This window comes from Phaseolus vulgaris, chromosome 8 (genome assembly GCF_051622355.1).
Source record: "Phaseolus vulgaris cultivar YP4 chromosome 8, ASM5162235v1, whole genome shotgun sequence".
Lineage (NCBI taxonomy): Eukaryota > Viridiplantae > Streptophyta > Magnoliopsida > Fabales > Fabaceae > Phaseolus > Phaseolus vulgaris.
The window spans coordinates 18,294,714-18,317,712 of record NC_143505.1 but is presented as its reverse complement, the minus strand read 5'-3'; the positions used below and the strand labels follow the sequence as shown (position 1 = coordinate 18,317,712).

Below are 22,999 nucleotides of genomic sequence, written 5' to 3'. Positions count from 1 at the left end.
TGAGATAAAATTAGTCACTAATTGAATTACAGGCTAACTTAGGAACTAGCTTAAACCTTGGTACCTAATGTTAGATAACCGTTTATAAACTTTTATAATTTTTTATTAATAATATAAATTATTTTAGATACCAATAGTTTTTTAGTTTATAAAATAATATCTAACTTAATCAATCGCATTTATTTTTAAATTAGTTGATATTTAATGTGTAACACCCCAAAAATACATCTAGCTATTACAATACAAGTTTTACATATTTCTATACAAGCTTAGAGTTTTTCAAAACATTCCTAATATATTATTAGAGCTTATAGAAATAGAAATATTTACAATATAAGTTTCAAAACAACACCCTAAAGCTCTTTAGACCCTCTGACACCTGTATGATTATATGCTTGTGTATGTAGTAGGGTCATCGCAGTTCAAACACAATAAGAAAAAGCAAGGGTGAGCTAATTAAAAAAAAGAATCCATAACATATCTAATTCATGCAAAAAGAATCAATCAAACTAGTCATTTATAAACATTTCTTTAAATGTTGTCATATAAAATTTCAATCACAATCATTGTATTTCATTTCAATCCCACTGATAACACATGAATCCACTGTCTTTCAAAAGACTCATTAAGTATGCCCCTATCAGAGACTAACACCTGATCCAAAGATTACTAGCGAATCCAAGAGAAAGGATTAGGGTAAGTTCAAACATCCAATACAGAGTGTCTACAGCGGGACTCGGTGTGTATAAACTCTCTCTCAGCTTCTCACCCACTTGATATCTTAGTCTATATGACTTAGATCATCAGTGAAGCTAGATGATCTTTGTTAAACATAGGCTTTTCATACTTAATGTCATCAAACAACAACTCATACATTATCCCAAATGTATGACATCAATTTCATACAATTTTTATCATTCATATATGATACATATCATTCAATAACATAACATTTAAAAATTCATAACATTTAAGAACCTTTCCAACATCAAAACAATATTTAACTTCCAAAATTATCAAAATCTAATATTTATACATGTTCACACAACATAAAGTCAAACATTTTTATGATAGAACATCCCTGCAAGAAAAATTGAAACTTGGGACCACGTCCCCTCCACATTCAGATCTTTTAGCCTAAGGTACTATTGAAAGTTAAAGTTAGCTTCCTTTACCTTAATTTCTTGCTTTTTAAGAAACCTTTAGAATTTTATCCTCCTAGTTTGGATAAGCTTCAAGATTTAAATGCCTAATGCAAGTTATCCAAACAAAACATAAATTCAGTATATAGTAGAATAAGTTGAGAGGATTACTCTTCTCAACTGAACCCATCAAGATTGATGACTAAATCCTAAGGAAAACAGAGAATAAAAGATCTTTAGAAAAAAAAATGAACTTACTCTGTTTAAAAATATGATCGGGTAGAAGTGTTCCTTAACTTCTCAGCTACAACGTGGTGCAGTCAGATTCTAAAATAGATGAAGATTGGGAGAGGAAATTAAGAGAGAAGTGAGAGAAGAAAATATGGAGAGAGAAAATAGAACCGTGGGGGGAAGGGGGGGAGGGGGTTGTGGCTTTTAAAAAATTAACGCTGTTACATTATCTCCAACTACACAAATATCCTTCCTCGAAAATGAACTTACCAATAAAGAGATTAGGGTATGATGCTCATATCTCCTCTTCAATTTCCCAAGTGGAATCTCCAGATATGAGATCCCACAATAGTTTCACCATGGGAATACTTCCACGGAGTTGTTTCACCTGTGAATCTTAAATTCTGACTGGCCTCACTTCAAATGATAGATTTTCTTTCACCTGAATGGAATCAAACTCTAGAATGTAGTTGGGATCATGTATGTACTTTCCTAGTTGGGATACATGAAAAATATTGTGAATGTTAGCTAAAGGAGGAGGAAAAGCAATTTCATAAGCCACAAGGCCTATTTTCCTGAGATTTTGATAAGGTCCTATGAACTTTGGAGTCAATTTCTTGGATTTGATTGCTCTTCCTACACCAGTGAATGGTGTAAGTCTAAAAAAGACATGCTCACCCGCAGAAAATTCTAAAGGTTTTCTTCTTTGATTTGCATAAGATTTTTTCCTGCTGGGAGATGTTTTCAATATTTTCTCAATCATTTTGACTTTCTCATTGGTTTGTTGTATTAATTCTGGTCCTAGTAACACACTCTTACCATCCTGAAAGCAGCACAAAGGTGTCCTGCACTTTCGTCCATACAATGCCTCGAAAGGAGCCATTCCTAAGCTAGCTTGGTAACTATTATTGTAAGTGAACTTTACCAAAGGTAGAATTTCATCCCAACTGGCCAAATGATCTAACACACAAGTCCTAAGTAAATCCTCTAAAGACTGGATAGTTCTCTCTAGTTGTCCATCAATCTGAGGATGGTATGCTGAACTAAGTCTGAGTTTAGTCCCCAAAGCTTCTTGAAGTGTTTGCCAAAATCTGGAGGTGAATTTGAGATCTCTATTTGATATTATGTTGGAGGGTACACTATGCAATCTGACTATTTCATCTATGTAAATCTGGGTCAACTTCTGCATAAAGATTCTCAAATCTATAGGTAGGAAATGTGCCTTCTTTGTCAACATGTCCATTATGATCCAAACAGAGTCTAACTGAGTCTAACTGAGTGGGTAACAAAATCCATTGGATAATGTCGCACTTCCACATTGGAATGTCTAACTGAGTTAACATGCCTCCAAGTGTTGATGTTCAATCTTTGATTTCTGACAAGTCAAGCAAACAACTACAAACTTGGCTACATCTTTCTTCATGCCATGCCACCAATAAAACTTCTTGAGATCTTGATACATCTTTTTCATTCCTGGATGTAAATTGAGTTTGCTTTTATGACCTTTAGTAACATTGTTTGCTCTAGTTCATTATCCTCTGGTATGCATGTTATATTTTTTGAATATCAAAATACCATCCGCTCCTAAAGAGAAGTCTTTAGCTTTGTCAGTATTTAATAAGCCCATGATGTTCTTCAATTTTGAATCTTCCAACTGCTTCTCCTTCACCTTCTCCAAAAATTCATTAGTTATAACAAATGTATTACAACTAATGCAATTTGAAGACATGGAAACCTCCAAATTCATACTCTTGAAATCTTCAATCAATGCTATCTCTCTAATCATAATCGACGACATTTGTATCTTTTTACGACTCAACGCATCCCCAACAACATTTGCCTTCCCAGGATGGTATATCAACTGGAAATCATAGTCTTTCAAAAATTCAATCCACCTCCTCTGTCTCATATTAAGCTCTTTATGATCAAACAAATACTTCAAGATTTTATGATCACTGAACACATTAAAACTAACTTCATAAAGAAAATGTCTCCATATTTTAAAGCAAAGACAATTGCTGCCAATTCTAGATCACGAGGTGGATAATTTCTTTCATGCACCTTTAACTGACGAGAAGCGTAGGCAACAACTTTCTTATTCTGCATCAGAACACAACCCAATCCCTGATAGGAAGTATCAAAGAAAACTTCAAAAGGTTGATATTGTCAATACAGGAGTGTTAGTCAACCTTGTTTTCAACTCTTCAAACATCTTCCTTTGTACGAGAATAGATCAAGATATCATCTATGAACACTGCCACAAACTTATCAAGAAAAGTTCTGGAGATTTGATTCATATAATCCATGAAGATAATTGGAGCATTGGTCACACCAAATGGCATAACCAAAAATTCATAGTGACCATACCTTGATCTAAGAGCAGTCTTTTGAACATCTTTTACTTTCACTAAAATTTGGTGATAACCTATGCGCAGATCTATCTTAGAAAAGACAACTGCCCCATGCAACTGATCCATCAGATCATCAATTTTAGGAAGAGGATATTTATTCTTGATTGTTAACTTGTTTAATTGTCTATAATTTATGCATAGACGTGATGAACCATCCTTCTTCTTCACTAATAACACTAGAGCTCCCCATGGAGAAACACTATGTTAAATGAATTGTTCTCCAATAAGTCTTCTAGTTGTTTCTTCAATTAAGCTAACTTCGTTGGTGCCATTCGATATGGAGAAATTAACATTGGGTTTGCTTTAGGAATTAAGTCTATTGCAAACTCTATCTCTCTTTTAGGTGGAAGTGTAGGAATCTCATCAGGAAATACATCCATAAACTTCTGAACTACAAACATATCTTTTTGTACTTTATCAGTAACTATAGAACAAGCTAAGAGCACAAAACATTTTGCACCTTCTTATATCTCTCTCTCAAACTATTGAGTTGAGATAACCTGCATTCCCTCTAATTTAGGAAAAATTAACCTTTTCTTACCACAATCTATAATGATATGATTAACAAACAACCAATATAACCTCCAAATCCTTTAAAGGTATACAAATCATGTTGATCTTGTATCTCCGTCCATCTATAATTACTGGACACTCAACACACATGGAAGAAGTTACTATAATACATTATGTTGGTGTCGATACCACCAACTCAATTTCAAATTCTCGGACTGGCAACTTAAGTTTCTTAGCATAATCAAAAGATATAAAAGAATGGGTTGCCCCACAATCAAACAATACAGATAACTGTGTTCTAAGGATAAAACAAATACTTCTAACAAGGCTATCAAATTGTGAAGCCTCAGCTCCACTTATGCCAAAAACTCTGTCTGCTACTTTGGGTTGCTGATTATTATTCTGCTGCACTCTAGTATTATTTGGGGTCGCAAGTCTGGCACGACAGTCTTTTGTAGCATGACCATATCTATGGCATCTATCACATATAACGTTTAACACTAGAGGAGGAAAAAAATTAACTATGTGTTCCCCACCACATCTAAAACATTGACATTTGGTAGCAATTGAGAAGTACGCTATCCACTCTTGAAGGATTGAGGTTTGGAATAAGGCTTCTTTTTATCTTCATATTTGGGTGTGCTTCTAGAAGGTCCTCCCACCATTTGTGGCCCAATAGCTCTGCTACTACTCTTCAAAATCTTCACCACCTTTGCTTTCTCCACAAGAGTAGGGAATTCTCTAATGGACATAGGAATCACCACTTCTTTAAGCTATTACTTCAAACCAAACAAAAATTTTCTATATATCTAAGCCTCAGTCATGATCCGGGTGTAGAATCTAGCTAGGTGTTTGAACCTAGTAGCATATTCAGTGATTGGAAGATTTCCTTGTTCCAGCTGCATGAATTCAATTTCTTTTGCATATCTGACACTATCAGGAAAATAATCCTCTATGAATCTTCTTTGAAACTCTCCCAAGTGACAATTTCTTCTTTGTCCTCCATCATCTGCTTCATACCTATCCACCAAAACTCAGCTTCTTCAATAAGCATATAGATGGCATAAGATAACTTTCTTTCTTCAGGGCATTAAGTAGCTTCATAGATTCTTTCTATGTCTCTCACCCACTGGTTTGCTTTATCTGGATTTACCTTCCCATTAAATTTGGGTGGATTGTGTCTAAGAAATTCCTCCAAACTAAAGATATGGGGTTGTTGATGAAGTTGAAACGCTTATGCTGCTAATCTAGCTGTTTCTAATTGATGAAGGGCAGCCTGATGATGTTGTGCCATAGTAGCACTTTGTTGTTGCAAGGCTGTTGCCATCATCTCTTTTGCCCAAGATAAGTTGGGCATATCTACTCGTGGAGGAGGAGTAGGTGGTCTATGTGCCATCTTCTAAGAACATAAAGAGTTGGGTTAGAAATTACTAAAAATTTCCAACTACGTCTTTAAGACAAATTAACTTACAATAAATAATCATACAAAATAGGTACAAAACCAATCAAGACTTATGATGGAGATCAAGCTCAAGAGGACATGGAGGCCAATCAACAAGATCAAGAAGAGGTAGAGGCACAAATGGAGGACGCCCATGGAGGTCAAAGCCCACCTCAAAGGCTTACAAGAAGCATGTTCAAAGCTTTAGGAGCTAGGGGACATTTATTTTCTCTTTTTGTAATTTCTTTAGTTGAAGGTGCTTAGAGGGAAACATTAGAAACCTCTTTTGTTATAACATCTTTTAGGTTTTAGTTAGGAGCTTTAGGGGGGGGGGTGTGTTAGTAGATAGGTGTAGAAGTAGAAAAGGAGGTGCCAAAGTGAAGGAAGAGGTCACACCTTCCTCATGCATGGTTTTAGGCGCCGGTTCTAGAATATGTTTAGGGGGGAAATTTGAATTTGTTTAGCTTGCATTTTCAGCACCTTAGGCTATAAATAGAGGTGCTCTCTTTGTAAATTTCAGATTTGAATTGATCTAAAGAAACTATACTCAAAATTGGAGTGAGCATTGGAGAGCTTTTGAGCCTTCTTCTCTAGTCTTATCTTGAAGGATCCATGGTGTCCTCAAGTGGCGGCAACACACTCATCTAGGAGCAACCACACTTCTAGTGGCGTGATCATTCATCATTCATCCATCTTCATGAGCAATTCTCTTCTCCTTCCTTTCTTCTTTGTTAATTCCTTGTCTTAGTTAGTTTCCTTGTTGTTTTTGGTTCGGTTTTTAAGTTTTCCAGCAGCTGTTCTTATTCTTCTTTGTGTTTGGTTCGGTACTTTTCTTTTTCCAGCAAGTATTTTCAGTTCTTTGCCTTTCTTTTACATTTTGTTCGGTTCAGTTTGCTTCCTTTCCAATTCTATTCAGTGGATTTAAGTTTTACCTCTTTTTGTTGGTTCAATTTGACAATAATTGGAACTTCTATATGAGTTTGTGTTTTGGCACTAGTTTTGGTGAGTTCTTGTTCATAGAACCTTGATCCATTTCTATGATAAAGTGCCTAGCTCTTAACCAACTCAAGATGATTCCTAAGAATGTCAAGAATCATTCTAATTGTGCTAGTGGAATCACATCATGTGGTATCATGAGTTTAGGTGTGTTCTTGTTTAATTGTTGAGTTGTGTAGCACTTTAATTTCAAGAGCTCTTTAATTTCTTGCAATTTAAGTTTCTGTTTTAGGCTTATTTTTTGAGTTTACTTGCTGTTTTTAATTCTTTTGCCTATCATATGTTTGAGTATTTTTCTTTTTTTTGAATCATGTCAAGTTTTGTCTTAGTCATGTTATTCCATAATTGTCATTACTTCTAGTAGTACTTTTATTGTTTTTGATTGTTTCTTGCTTTAGTGTCATATAATTTTCTGAATTGATATTGATCCTTTGTGCATTTTCTTTTTAGAATTGAGTTCATACTTGTATTCTAGACCTATACAAGTTCCAATACATCATTTTCCATTATGTCTTTGCTAGTTCATAATTCTGTTTTTTTGTTCCTATTATGATTCCTCTGTTTCTGAAAAAAAGTGCTTACTGTTTTTCCTTATTGCAATTGATTTACTCACTGTAAAATTCTGAAATTCTGGATTTTTGATATTCAAAGTGTTAGAAAAGAGTAGAAAAAAGAATCATTCAAAAATTCAAAGTACACAAAAAATGATAAATAAAATAAAAAAAGTGTACAATTCTGCCGAAAAAAATACGGTAATCTGGCAGCGATTTTAAAAAAATTATCTCAATTAATTGGCTTACTGTTTTTAATTGATTCCAGTGCCATTATTGAGTTAACATCTTGAAGTTTCTGTGGTTTAAATTTCATAATCCAGTTCTCTCTACATCATTCCAGTTAAATCAGTGAATATCAAGCACAGTTTGCATTTAAAAAAAAAAAAACTTTTCCAATAGCTAATTTTGTTGTTTTCTTCATCTATTCTAGTGCTTTTCCTTAAGTATTCTTTTGTGTGCCTACTTTCTCATTGAGTTCTTTATTTTCTTGATTGTCTTTCATTCTTTACTCTTTGAGTTTGTCTTACATATAGTTTTCCTTTTGCAATTACCTTTCCTTGCTTATACCTTTTCTTGTTTGTCTTTATTGTTTCATTGGTTTTGTGGTGGTTGTTTTTGAGATTGGTGTGCTTGCTTTGACATCTTTCATTTGAGGATTCCAAGGCCTCAAGATCAGATTGGTGCAAGGACATTATTTCTTTGAGAGTGACCTATTTTTCTGCCTCATTTCACTTCGGCATTTTTGCTTAAAACACTCACTGTTTTTGCTAATTTTTGTTTCTTAACTTGTTTGCTGTTTTTGTGTGTTTGCTGTTTTTATTTATTTCCAAAATGGCTGGATTTTCAAGTGATGCATCATACAAGCAGAATTCTCCTTCTAAAGATTCAATCCTTGGTGAATTACATGAAGCTCAAAGAACCATTAGACGCTTGGAGGAGAAATTGCAAAAGATGGAGGTGCAACAAGCTAGACCATCTCCTTCAATTCATGATGAGCATCATAGACCTTCAACAAGAGCTTCTTCCAATGATTTTGGCCATGAAGATGAGCATAGGAGAAGGAGACCTCCACCCCAAGTCCATGGACAAAGACATCATCACCAAGGGGAAAGAACTCACTACGGCAATGGCTTCTATCATGATGCTAAGTCTAGGCTTCCTTCGGTCAAGCTACCTTGTTTTAATGGCTCTAGTGATCCTAATGTATATTTAGATTGGAAGGCTAAGTGTGAACAAATATTTGAGATCCATGAGATCCAAGATGAGCATAAGCTTAAGCTAGCCACCCTAGAGTTTAGTGATTATGCCATGAAATGGTGGCATGGAATTGTAAAGGACATTATCTATCACAAGGGTCCTCCCGTGGACTCTTGGAACTCTTTAAAGGATCATATGCGCGCTAGGTTTGTGCCCCCACATTTTAGGAAAGACCTCATGTTGAGACTCCAACGATTTCAACAAGGCACGCTAAATGTGGATGAGTATTATAAGGAGCTTGAGACGCTTGTGCTTAAAATTGAATTAGAAGAAAGTGAGGAAGCTATGATTGCTAGGTTTGTGAGTGGTCTTAGGAAGGATATTCAAGACATTGTTGAGTTACAAGAGTATTCATCATTGGGCTCTTTAGTTCATCTTGCATTGAAGGTGGAAGCCCAACTTGCTAAGAAAAACTCTTTCAAAAATGCTTCCAATGATGGATACTACTCCAAGTCTTGGAGAAACAAAAATTCTTTTTCTAAACATCCTTCCAAAGATTCTTCTTTCAAACCCAAGGAAACTAAGCCATCTACTTCTAGACCTAAGTCTCCAACTAGAACATCCAATACTAAATGCTTTAAATGTATGGGTTATGGTCATATAGCTGCAAATTGTCCTTCCAAACGAAGTATGTACATGCATGAGGGCATTGTAGTTAGTGAGCATGAGTCGGATTCTCCTAAGCATTCATTGCATTCTCATGCATCTAGTGAGGAAGAGAGCGAATGTCCACTTGAAGGGGACTTGTTAGTTGTGAGAAGACTTCTTGGACAAGTTTCACAACCTTTTGATGAAAGTCAAAAGGAAAATATTTTCCATACAAGATGTCTTATTCAAAACAACATTTGTTCCTTGATAGTGGATGAGGGTAGTTGTGCAAATGTGGCTAGTACAAGAGTAGTAGATAAGCTTGGATTGCCTACTATCTCTCATACAAAGCCCTACAAATTACAATGGCTTAGTGAAGTAGGAGAAATAATTGTTAATAAACAAGTCCTCATCCATTTCTCCATTGGCAAATACAAAGATGAGGTATTATGTGATGTTGTGCCCATGGAAGCCACTCATGTTCTTTTGGGAAGGCTTTGGCAATTTGATAGAAAAGTTTTACATGATGGCTTTACCAACAAACTATCTTTTGAATTCCATGGTCACAAGGTTACTTTAAAATCTCTCTCTCCAAGAGAAGTCCATGAGGACCAAGTTATCATGAAGAAAAAGAGGGAGAGTGAAAAAGATAAAAAAGATAAGAGTTCTAAGCCTACACTCCTTGTGTCTAGGCGTGACATTGAAAGGGAAATAGTGGCTCATCATCCTCTTTTCTTAGCCATCCCTAGAACTCTTAGAGTAGAATCACTTGTTGATAGTCCTCATTGCTTGGAAAATTTGGTAGAAGAGTTTCAAGATGTGTTTCAAGATCCTCCAAATGGACTTCCACCTTTGAGAGGGATTGAGCACCAAATTGATTTGATACCGGGCTCTTCTTTACCAAACCGTCCAACATATAGGACCAATCCAAGTGAAACCAAGGAAATTCGCCAACAAGTTGAGGCTTTGATTGAGAAAGGGTGGGTGCAAGATAGCATGAGTCCTTGTGCTATGCCTATCATCTTAGTGCCAAAAAAGGATGGCACATGGCGAATGTGTTCGGATTGTAGGGCCATCAATAACATAACAATTAAGTATAGGCATCCCATACCGAGTGTATACAGCGGGACCCGGTGTGTATGAACCCTCTCTTAGCTTCTCACCCACCTGATATCTTAGTCTACATGACTTAGACCATCAGTGAAGCTAGAGGATCTCTATTAAACATAGGCTTTTCATACTTAATGTCATCAAACAACAACTCATACATTATCCCAAATGTATGTCATCAATTTCATACAATTTTCATCATTCATATATGATACATATAATTTAATAACATAACATTTAAAAATTCATAACATTCAAGAACCTTTCCAACATAAAAAACAATATTTATACATGTTCACACAACATAAAATCAATCATTTTTATCAAATAAAATCCCTGCAGGAGAAATTGAAACTTGGGACCACGTCCCCTCCACATTCAGATCTTCTAGCCCAGGGTACTATTGAAAGTTAAAGTTAGCTTCCCTTAAATTAATTGCTTGCTTTTTAAGCAACCTCTAGAATTTTATCCATTAAGTCTGGATAAGCTTCAAGATTTACAAGCCTAGTGCAAGTTATCCAAATAGAACAAAAATTCAGTATATAGTAGAATAAGTTTAGATGATTACTCTTCTCAACTGACTCCACCAAGATTGATGACTAAATCCAAAGGAAAACAGAGAATAAAGGATCTTTAGAAAAAAAATGAACTTACTCTGTTTAAAAATCTGATCGGGTAGAAATGTTCCTTAACTCCTCAGTTACAACGTGGTGCGATAAGATTCTAAAATAGATGAAGATTGGGAGAGAAAATTAAGAGAGAAAGGAGAGGGAAAAGAAAACCGTGAGGAATGGGGGTATGTGGTTTTTAACGCGGTTACATAATGAGTTTCTTATAGTGAAAAAAATTTCATGACAAAAAACAATTTTAAAAAATACTTGTTATATATGTATAATTTTATTTTCATTAGAAAAATTACACGAAATGGTTCATAATTTTTAACATTTTTTATTGTGATGAAAAAATTTATATAATGACATGACTAATAAAGATGTAGGTAATCTTGTAAGTATTAAAAATATTTTTTTGCGAATAGTTTTATATGGGAAAATTCACATGTATTTTTAGCGAATTTTTTAAAAAACAAATCTGTAAATAATTCTTGTTAAAATTGTTTTATATGAAAAAGAGCATATATATGTAAAAATTTCTTTAATCTGTTTGATCTTATAACTATATGATTTTCACAATATCATTAACATAAATATGCGTACCTTGATCCATGAAGATTTCTTTTCATAAAAATTTCTTCAATATGTTGATAGAAGATGATTACAAAACTGGTTTTCTCCTTCTTGACCCTTTTCGCACTTTTACAAAACTTTTTGATGGAGAGGAAAATGTCTCACGTACTTGGTTGAAAGAGGACCAAATTCTTTAACTTAATAAAACACAATCATCAGCACATCCCATCAATGTGCCTAAATATAGAAACAAAACTTTTCAAAAATACCTTTTCAAATTTCAAATTTGAAAAGTAACTACCTTTCAAATTTCAAATTTCAAAAGTAACTACTTTTCAAATTTCAAAAGTAACTATCTTTCAACTTTATTTATTTATTTATTTTTTTAAAATCACATATATGCCACGTAGGACATATATGCATATTTTATATTCTCCCACTTGGCCAATGTGGCAGAACTACATTAATTGAAAATAAACCATAAATATAAAGTTGAAATATCTTTAAGAATTGGTTGTATCATTATATCATCATTAAGTATAGGCTAATATGAGTCTTAGCGGTTTTATGTCATTGGATCAACATAATTCCTTCTAAGTACTACAATATTAGTTTTCTACTTAATATGACCTATAAATGAAAGGCTCATGATGGTCCAACAATAATGTCTTAGTCAAAGACAAATCCTGTTATATCAACATAACTCTTTATGTATATACAACAAGTAATTAAATAAACAGGATGCATTAAATATCAGAAACAATAATCTAATGAGCTCAGAGTGCCAATACATAAAGAACATAATACTCAATCATAATGTCAATAAGGGTTTTTAGATACACCAATTCTTTCAACATGCTCACTAAATGTCTTTGGTGGCAGACCTTTCGTCAAAGGATCTGCAACCATAAGATTGGTGTTAATGTGTTCAATTAACACCCTTTGTTTCTGAACTTCTTCTTTAACGACAAGGTATTTCAATTCCACGTGTTTAACACCCTTTGGATACTTGTCATTTTTAGAAAAGAAGACTGATGTGATATTATCACAATAAATTTTCAGCGGCTTGGCAATACTACCGACAATTCCAAGTCCTGAAATAAAGTTTCACAGCCATAATCCCTTAATAGTGGCCTCAAAACATGCCACAAACTCAGCCTCCATAATGGATGCAGCAATGACAGATTGCTTCGCACTCTTCCATGAGATTGCTCCTTCAGCTAAAATAAACAAATAGCCAAATATAGATTTTCTTGTATCCATTCATCCAGCATAATCTGAATCTAAATATCCTATCACCTCAAGGTGATTGATTGGATCTCCTACAAGTGAGCATGTAATTTTTTGTTCCTTGCAAATATCTCAATACTTTCTTTGCAGCTTTCCAATGATCTAATCCTGGATTACCTTGATACCTGCCCAACATTCCAACAGCAAAACTGATATCTGGTCTGGTACAAGTTTGAGCATACATCAAGCTGCCAACGACAGATGCATAAGGAATCTGTTCCATTTCCTTGCGTTCCAACTCATTATTTGGACATTGCATAAGACTAAACTTATCCCCTTTCTGAATTGGAACGACACTTGCAAAGCATTTTTCCATCTTAAATCTCTCTAGAACTTTATTAATATATGCTTTCTGAGACAAACCTAATAATCCTTGTGATCTATCACGAATAATTTCAATTCCAATCACATAGGATGCCTCGCCCATATCTTTCATTTCAAAGTTCTTTGAGAGAAATTTCTTGGTCTCATGTAATAAGCCAAGATCATTAGTAGCAAGCAAAATATCATCAACATACATAATTAGAATTATAAACCTGCTCCCACTGACCTTTAGATATATACACCGATCAACAATGTTTTCCGTAAATCCAAAGGAAGTGATAGTATCATTAAACTTAAGATACCATTGTCGGGAAGCTTGTTTAAGTCCATATATTGACTTCTTAAGTTTACATACCATGTGTTCCTTTTCTTTAATTTCAAAACCTTCAGGTTGATCCATATAGACTTCTCCCTCTAAATTCCCATTCAGAAAAGTGGTTTTCACATCCATTTGATGAAGTTCTAAATCATACTGAGCTACCAATGCCATGATAATTCTAAATGAATCCTTTTTAGAAACTGGAGAAAAGGTCTCTTTGTAATTAACACCATCTATCTGAGTGAAACCTTTAGCAACAAGTCTAGCCTTGTGTCTTTCAACATTGCCCTTAGAGTCACGTTTGGTCTTAAAGACCCACTTACACCCAACTCTTTTACATCCTTCAGGCAATTCCACAAGGTCCCAAACTTCATTATGATCCATTGATTTCAACTCTTCTTTCATGGAGTCTAACCATTTAATAAAATTATTGCTTTTCATGGCTTGTGAAAATGAAACTGGATCTTCATCAATACCTAAGCCAAAATCTAACTCTTGTAAGTAAACCACATAATCATCAGAAATAGCAGGTCTTCTCTGCCTTTCAGATATTCTCAATACTGCCCCATATGGTTCATTTGTTACAGGTTCATTGGTGACAACTTCATTTTGAGGTGTTTCATCATTTATTTGTTGTTCTTGTATGTTGTCAAATGTTTCAACAACTGTAGGAACAACAACTTGAGAAGAAGTTTTAGGTAAAGGAATATCCACCCTAACTTCTTCAATTTCCACCTTACGTGGTTCGACACCTTTCAATGAACCTGGCATTTCCGGTTTCAACAATTCTCGTACTATGGCCAGGACAATAAAATCTATACCCTTTAGATTTTTCTGGATAACCAATGAAAAAACCACTAGTTGTTCTTGAATCCAATTTCTTTTCTTGTGGATTATATATTTTTACTTCTGACGGACAACGCCAAACATGCAAGTGCCTCAAACTGGGTTTCCTTCCTGTCCACAATTCAAAAGGTATCTTTAGAACTGCCTTACTGGGAACCCTGTTCAACAAATACATGGCGGTTTTCAAAGCATACATCCACAATGACAAGGGTAAAGAAGAATAACTCAACATACTCCTAACCATATCCATTAAAGTACGATTGCGCCTTTCTGCAACACCATTTTGTTGTGGTGTTCCTGGCATTGTATATTGGGCACATATGTCGCGCTTTTCAAGGAACTTAGCAAATGCACCAAGATTTTGTCCCATTTCATCATACCTTCCATAGTATTCACCACCTTTATCAGACCTGAGAATTTTCACTTTTCTCTCTAATTGTCTTTCAACCTCATTAATAAATACCTCTAAGGTATCTACTGACTGAGATTTCTCATGCAATAAATAGATGTATCCATAACGTGAAAAATCATCAATGAATGTGATAAAATACTTTTCTCTACCAAAAGCCGAAGCTTCAAAAGGTCCACATATATCAGTGTATAAGTTCAAGGAGTTGTGTGCTTCTTGTGGCTGCTTTCTTAATTGTGTGTTTTGTATGTTTTCTCTTAATACAATCTACACAAATACCAAGATCAATAAAATCCAAATCAGGTAGGATTTCATTCTTTACCAATCATTGTATTCTTTCTTTGGATATGTGACCCAAGCGTTTATGCCACAAATAAGCTGAACTTTCATTCACTAAACTGTGTTTAGTACCAATATTATGATGCAAGGTTAATAGAGTCTCAACAAACAGATTATCAAGTTTTAATTTGTATAAACCATCACAAAAAGAACACCATAACCAATAAAATGATTATGTTTACAAGAGCTGCAACATCCATTTCAAAAACTTAAAACAATATCCAACTGTATCAAGTTTAGACAAAGAAATTAAATTTCTAGAAATAGAAGGAACATAAAGAGTTTGGAAAATATCTAAATGATGTCCAGTATATAAAATTAAACGATAAGTTCCGATGGATTCAATTGAAGCTTTGACTCGATTTCCCATAAACACAAATCTTTCATTTGGACTTGTGGTCTGGGTCATAAGAAATCCCTTTCTTTTCGAACCATATCTTACGTTACAGGCAATCTTTCTTATAGTGTCCAATTTTCTTACAAAAATGATACACGTCCTTCTTTTGTTCTTTGTGGATTTTGGCATATGACTCATTAACCTTTAACGGTCCTTTATTGCCCCTTTGATTCTTCTTTTCTGGTTTCTTCTTAACTCCTGACTTATCCACAAGATTGACAAAGTGATTTCCTTGCTTCTTGAGTCTTGCTTCCTCTTGAATAAGTAAACTTTGCAATTTTGTCACATTCCATTTATCTTTAATAGTGTTGTAATTTATTTGGAATGGACCATACTGAGGAGGCAAGGAATTCATGATGAATTGTACAAGAAATTTTTCATTCACTTCCAATCCCTTGGATTTCAATCTTGCTGCTATGTTTGTCATTTCAGTGAGGTGTTCATGCATTGTACGACCACCATCAAACTTCATGGTAGTTAACGTACCCATTAATGTCCCAACAATTGACTTATCAGCCTATCAGATTGAGACATATTTTCCACATATTCCAAAAATTTCTTAGCATCATCAGTTTTAGGAATTGTTGACCTAATGCTCTCAGTCATTGTCATTCGCATCAACATTAAACTTATTCTATTCGATCTTTCCCAAGTCTTATGGAAAGAACTTTGTTCAACACTGCTAGTTTCAGTAATAGTAGCGGGCTTATCAGTTAAGAGTGCCAAATCAAGATCTAGAACACCTAAGTGAAACTGAACTTGTTCAGACCATTCAGGAAAATTAAGCCCATTGAACTTCACAATAAACGAGGCTTGTGAATGAAGAGAGACAAAATCAAATGCTGCATAGAACATATAATGTTCAGAGTTTAATGCTTTGATTTATGAACATAAACATATAATACAGATTCGGATAACATTCATATAGACAATAAATGTACATTGAAGTTCTCCTTTGGGTGATCAAACAATGCATTTCAATAAACATAACTGATGCTAATAAAATATATATATATATATATATATATACATACATTTTCTTACGTAAATGATAATTAGATATACTTTAATTAGACATGTTTGCAATCTTTGGATATACTGAACATATCTTATCAAATATATTAATTAACTACTATCATGTTCATGATTTTATAAAACAATTAATCAACCTTTAGGTGATCCTTAAACATTTTATAATCAATGAACTTCAATATACCCAATATAAAATATAAACATGTATGAATCATCATGTCATCGCATTAATAGCTTCACATAATCATGGGTAATTGAATTTTATTTAATTTTACATTTATCAAAACATTCTAATTTGGCCACTTTGGTGAGTAACAAATTATTTGTAATGTACACATAATTTAATGAAGGACAATGTTCTTCATTGTGGAGTTTGTTTGTGTTACTTTCATCCTACTACCATGATTTTTAGAAAACAATACTAACTATTAACAAAATTTACATAGTATGGCTTCAATTTCATGTTATTGTTCGCAATAACAAAGTATAATTTGTTATGCTTCCACTTCTATGAATGTACTTTAGTCTTTAGTGTTATTATATATAACTCGTTCATACTATACTATTGAAGAACAATTTATTACTTTTATATCTATGCAATCAAATAAATCTTGAATCATCATAAAGAAGAATAATCTACTTTTCAAATGCAATAAATTATTAATTTGACGAACCCTTAAAGGCGTTAAGCAGCGGAAATATATAAGTGATAAAATTATCAATTTTCTCATAAACAAAATTAGGGTTATCAATTAGTGGAAATAATTGACAAAAATAATGGAAAATCATACGTTCTTAAACCTTGCTCTGATACTACATGTAAGATTTTCTTTAATCTGTTTGATCTTAGAACTATATGATTTTCACAATATCATTAACATAAATATGCGTACCTTGATTCATGAAGATTTGTTCTTCAATATGTTGATAAAAGATGATCACAAAACTGGTTTTCTCCTTCTTGACCATTTTCTCACTTTTACAAGACTTTCTGATGGAGAGGAAAATGTCTCATATACTTGGTTAAAAGAGGACCAATTTCTTTCACTTAATAAAACATAATCAACAGCACATCCCATCAATGTGCCTAAATATAGAAACAAAACTTTTCAAAAATACCTTTTTAAATTTCAAATTTGAAAAGTAACTACCTTTCAACTTTATTTTATTTTTTATTTTTTTAAATCACATATATGCCACGTAGGACATATATGCATATTTTATAATATATATATATATATATATATATATATATTATATCAATTGTTTATCATAATTTTCTCTTTATAATTGGAATTTTTTTTATAAGCTTACTACATAAGACATTCTTAAGATATATGAAGTGCCACTACAAGAAAATCATGAAATAGAAACCAAGTTTTAGAGACCAAAATAATTAGTTACAATAGGAACTAAAATAGAGACCATTTTAGAAACTAAAAAAAAATTGGTTTCTAAATTAGTTTCTATTATTGTTAAATAGTTTCTAAATTGGTATCTAATTAGCAACTAAGGTTTTAACTACCAATTATTTAGTTTCTAAATTTGGTAGCAAAAACTTTGGTTGCTAATTAGATATCAATTTAGAAACTATTTAACAATAATAGAAAATAATAGAAACTAATTTAGAAACCAAATTTCTTTTTAGTTTCTAAAATGGTCTCTAACTTAATTACTATTGCAACTAATTATTTTGGTTTTTATAAATTGATTTCTATTTCATGATTTTCTTGTAGTGTGCATCACGATTGGTTAAACATGTAATTCAATAATAAACCACAATTCAAATACGTGCAACATAATATTTAATGTTCATTTAAAGTATACCTATAAAAATTGATTAATATTAAAAAAAAATATTCAACTTCAAAGTAAATTATAATCTCAACTTTAATTAATTAAAATCAATAACTCAACAAAACCAAAATAATGAAGTAACATATCTAAAGCGCGATGAAATGTTAGTTAAAAAAATATTATTTTCGAAGTACCTCATCCAAAGTTATTTTATTATATCAATGTTTTTATTATCTACAGTTATATATGTTCAAATTTTTTTAGTTATTTAGCAATTTATCTAGATTGAAGGATAAAAATATAGACATTAGTAATGATTCATTTTGTTTAGTGTTATAATTCTTTAACTTATTTAAATATATAAGTCTTATATTTTTTTTATACAATATTTATTGAAAAATATAATTTCTTTTTATTTTTTATTTTTTTATAAATGTTTTCATGGTAAACATTATTACTATTAACTTGAAAAATATTAATTAATTATTAATAAATTGGTTTGTCTAAGAGTTATATTATTATATGCATGCGAATAATATTGTTATGAACAAAACTTTAATCTATGATTAAAGTTTGACTTTTTATAATGATTGTAATGTTAATTGTCATATTTTTATGAATGAGTTTTAGAAATATCTTGGAAAGTAATATAAAAATTGACTTTTATATGTGTTGAAGATGCTAAGACAATTATGTTATAGTAATTAATTTTTTTACAATGATTTTTATCAGAATTGACGGTGCACAAAAATTAAATTTTATATTAATTTTGTATATTACATAACGTTTTATTTAATCAACAATAATAAGTTGGACATCTGGGTTACAAACAATTACGAGTACTCATTATTTTTTTTTACAATATCTTACTCTGAATGATGGATTGGGAGCACAAAGGAGGGACATCTTTCTTCTTCTCTAACTTTCCCTTTCATCTCAAAGAATCAGATCTATGGAAAATTTTCCAAAGATGGGGAAGGGTGAGTGATGTTTTCATATCTAGTAGATTGAATATAAAGAAGCAAAGGTTTGGATTTGTTAGATTTAAGGGAGTGCAGAATGTTAGGACGTTGGAGAATCAACTGAATACAATATGGATTGGGAGCTGGAAATTGAAGGCTAACAGACCAAAATACAACAAGGTAGCTGAAACAAAGGAGGAATGGAATGCTAAGATGAAAGAAAAGGCAACAGAATCTGAGAAAGAGGTAAAACAAGTGTGGAGGGTTAAAGGTAGTAACTCATATGCAAGTTTGCATGCTATTTACTTTAATGCAGAGGAAACTTCCAGAGAATGGTTAAAAATGTGCTATATCGGGAGAGTATCAGACTTAAGCAAAGTTTCAAGTTTGAATGAAAGCTTTATTCTAGGAGGACTTGGTCACATAAAGGTTAAGTACTTGGGGGGATTCCATGTGCTACTGAAGGGGGAAAATGAAACAAAAATCAAAGAAGCCATAGAGGAAAACAAAGAGTGATTCGAAGAAATGTTTGACACAACCATACCATGGGAAGAGCATTTCGTAGCGGTGGACAGAATAGTATGGGTGAGATGTAGGGGCCTACCATTAAAGTTATGGAATTCTAATTGCTTCAAACACATAGCAGCGTTATTGGGATCCCTGGTTGAGGTTGATGAAGCAACATCGACACTGGAAGAGATTGAGTACGCAAGGTTTAAAATTAGAGTGCCAGTGGGATGTGAAGCAAAATTAACAAGATATATGAAAATTAATGATGTATTGTATCAGGTATCGGTGGAGGAAGAATGTATTGTTCCAGATTATAAGCTTTGTCAATGCTAGTGGGACGAAGAATCTGCAAGTGTCGATATAGAGGTTGAATCAATTGGGACTCAAGCATCAGCTTGTTCGGGGAGCAGGGACCTCGAGGTAAGTAAAGTTGATAAGGAAGAGTTGACGGTGGAACTGCCACCGCTGGTACAGGGCCACCGCAGATCGGAACCAAGTTTACCGTTACGATGTTGTGAGTCCTTTTCGGTTAGACCTATAGGACCTACCTCTGTACCTAATCTCAACACAGCTATAGGAAAGGAAACCCTTGGGTCAGTAACACCAACGACTCTGAGAAGGGCTGACGTGGCAAAAAGAATTGGGCCTGCAGAAATGGGCCAAAGCGCGGAGTTTCAAAACTCCTATGTGAAGGGAGTTGGGAGGTGCGGAGATCAAAACCCAAATCCGAAAACCAGCCCAGACGCCCATAGGGAGGAGTTTTTGTGGAATGGCACGCTTGGAAGCCCGACAATCTTTGAACAGTTTAACGTTATGGGCGAACTAGAACAAGGAGGACAGTCTCAGAACGGCATAGCCACGAAGCCATATACGAAACCCTGCAACAGAGCAGCAACCACAATTCTCTGGAACTCTCACAGGGACGCGGGGGAGAGAAGGAGGAAGACGAATTGCATGTCGAAATTGATAGAGCAAAGGGTTGGAACTCCTATTTCTCACACTGTTACGTCGAAGGAGGTGGATGACGCGGGGAATCACAAACCAGGGACGTCAATTTCGAGGGTGGAGGATTCTTTACCTTCGACACCTGAAGGGGAGGCTAGCCAATTACATAAGCAATAAGATGTTGACGTAGAGGAGCACAAATACACGCAGAGCAACTTTCAATTAGGATCGAGTTCGGGTAGAATAAAAAACTCCTATTTACCGCTCGACGAACAAAGGAAAATGGGGGACTAATTGCTTCCGGAAGGTACGACTAACCTAACAAAGTCAGTATATAATTCCTTCACTAGTTGTTCTCATGTTACAACCGAAAGAAGAGTCTTTTGGGTGGGCGAAACAAGCAAAAACAGTATGCGGGAAGATCGAAAACAATTAAGGTCAGCTCTATCTCAAATTAGTAATTCTGTTTCTGATATGGCTATAAATAATTGTAACCGTTTGTTTTGGTTAAAACATGGTAGCTTAGAAACGATTAGATTATGGGAATTGGTTAAACAGATTGGGGCGACTTACGGGGAAGAAGGTAATGTTTTGATAAGTTTAGATGAACTAGAAATAAGGGATAGGTCTCTAAAATCCCGAAGGAAAGAAGGGGTTAATCTGGGATTCTAATGAGAATCTTAACATTAAATGTGAGAGGGTTTGGGAATCCTGTGAAGTGGAGGTATGTTAAGGATTACATTAGAAAGGAAGGTGTTAGGATGTTGTGTTTGCAATAAGTAAGAATGGTAAGTTTTAATATAATTAAGTGTTGCCAACTATGGGGGGATAACGATATTGATCATCTTTATAGCGAACCATCAAATGGGGCAGGGGGTATCCTCATGATTTGGCATAAAAAGTTTTTCCAGTGTTCTAACCACATTATTAATAGATGGTACATAGTGTTTTTTGGGCTTGCTAAGGAGAAAAATGTTCTTGTTGTTATTGTAAACGTGTATTCTTCATGTTTTTTTTGCAAGTGAAAAGGCAAATGTGGGCAAATTTATTGGAGATTAGACAAAGGGAACCTTGTAACTCATGGTGTGTATTGGGGGACTTCAATGCCGTAAGAAATGAAAGGGAACGAAGGGGAATAAGTCGATCCAGAGGTAATAACAGAGAAATGCAAGGTTTTAATAACTTCATTGATAGTATGGAAATGGTGGATTTACCCTGCATTGGAAGAAAATATACCTGGTATAGGCCTAATCGCAAAGCTAAGAGCAGGCTCGACAAGTTTCTAATCACTTTTGATTGGCTGCAACATTGGCCAGGATGTAAGCAATATGTTATAGATAGACAAATATCGGACCACTGTGCACTGGTACTAAAATCAAATGTGGCAGATTGGGGGCCAAAACCTTTCAGGTTTCTTGACATTTGGCAGGAAGATAAAGAGTTTGAAGTTTTTGTTAAAAGCAAGTGGGAGAATTACTTGGTTCAGGGCAACGAAATCCTAGTGCTAAAAGAGAAATTGAAAATGCATAAGAGCGACCTGAAAGGGTGGAATAAAGAAGTTTTTGGGCATACTGATAAGATCAAACTAGATATCGTGAAGAAAATACAAGAGTTAGATACGAGAGATGATGTAGAGGGATTGGATGAGAACAAGATTATGGAAGGAAGAGATCTTCTGAGTCAGCTACAGGTTATAAATGTGAGGAATGAATCGTTATTACAACAAAAGTCAAGAGCATTATGGATTAAGCAGGGGGATTCCAATTCAAAGTTCTTTCACGCCTCGATTAAGTGGAGGAGAATGAGAAATGAGATAAAAGGAGTACACTGTCAGAACTCTGATACCTGGGTGGAAGAACCTAATATGCTAAAGGAGATGGTCAAAGAGTTCTACAAGAATAAAATGTCGGTTACCGAAGATATTTGAGTAAGGCTGGATAACGTGGAATTTAAGAAGATAACTGACTTTGACAATAGTTTCTTGACTGAACCTTTTCTTGAAAAAGAAATAAAGGAAGCTATTTGGAATTGTGATAGCCATAAAAGCCCGGGCCCAGATGGAGTTACCTTCAGTTTCATTAAAAACAACTAGGGCTTACTAGAAAGGGACGTGGTGGGTGCAGTAAAATATTAGTGAAGGAAAGATACCGAAGGGATGTAATGCTTCATTCCTAACGTTGATCCCAAAGACTGAGAACCCCCAATCTCTTGAGGAGTACAAACCCATCTCACTAGTTGGGTGTGTGTACAAAATTCTGACCGAATTGCTATCCAACCGGATTAAAAAAGTCATTGAGAAGGTGATAGATGGGACACAATCAACTTTTTTGTCCAATAGAGGATTATTAGACAGTGTCCTTGTAGTGAACGAGGTTATGGATGAGTTGAGAAGAAGGAAGAAG

The 22,999-nt window shown here is 34.1% G+C and overlaps 1 protein-coding gene across 1 annotated transcript; it reads left to right on the top strand.

Moving 5' to 3' along the window:
- Positions 1 to 21,630: 21,630 nt before the first annotated feature.
- LOC137824706 (uncharacterized) lies at positions 21,631 to 22,524 on the top strand. Its single transcript, XM_068630376.2, has one exon. The coding sequence runs from the start codon at positions 21,631 to 21,633 to the stop codon at positions 22,522 to 22,524; it is 894 nt and encodes a 297-aa protein (XP_068486477.2).
- The last annotated feature ends 475 nt before the right edge of the window (positions 22,525 to 22,999 follow it).

Bases quoted from the DNA above. Each gene is read 5' to 3' on its own strand.
- LOC137824706 (XM_068630376.2), top strand. From the start codon at position 21,631: ATGTGGGCAAATTTATTGGAGATTAGACAAAGGGAACCTTGTAACTCA.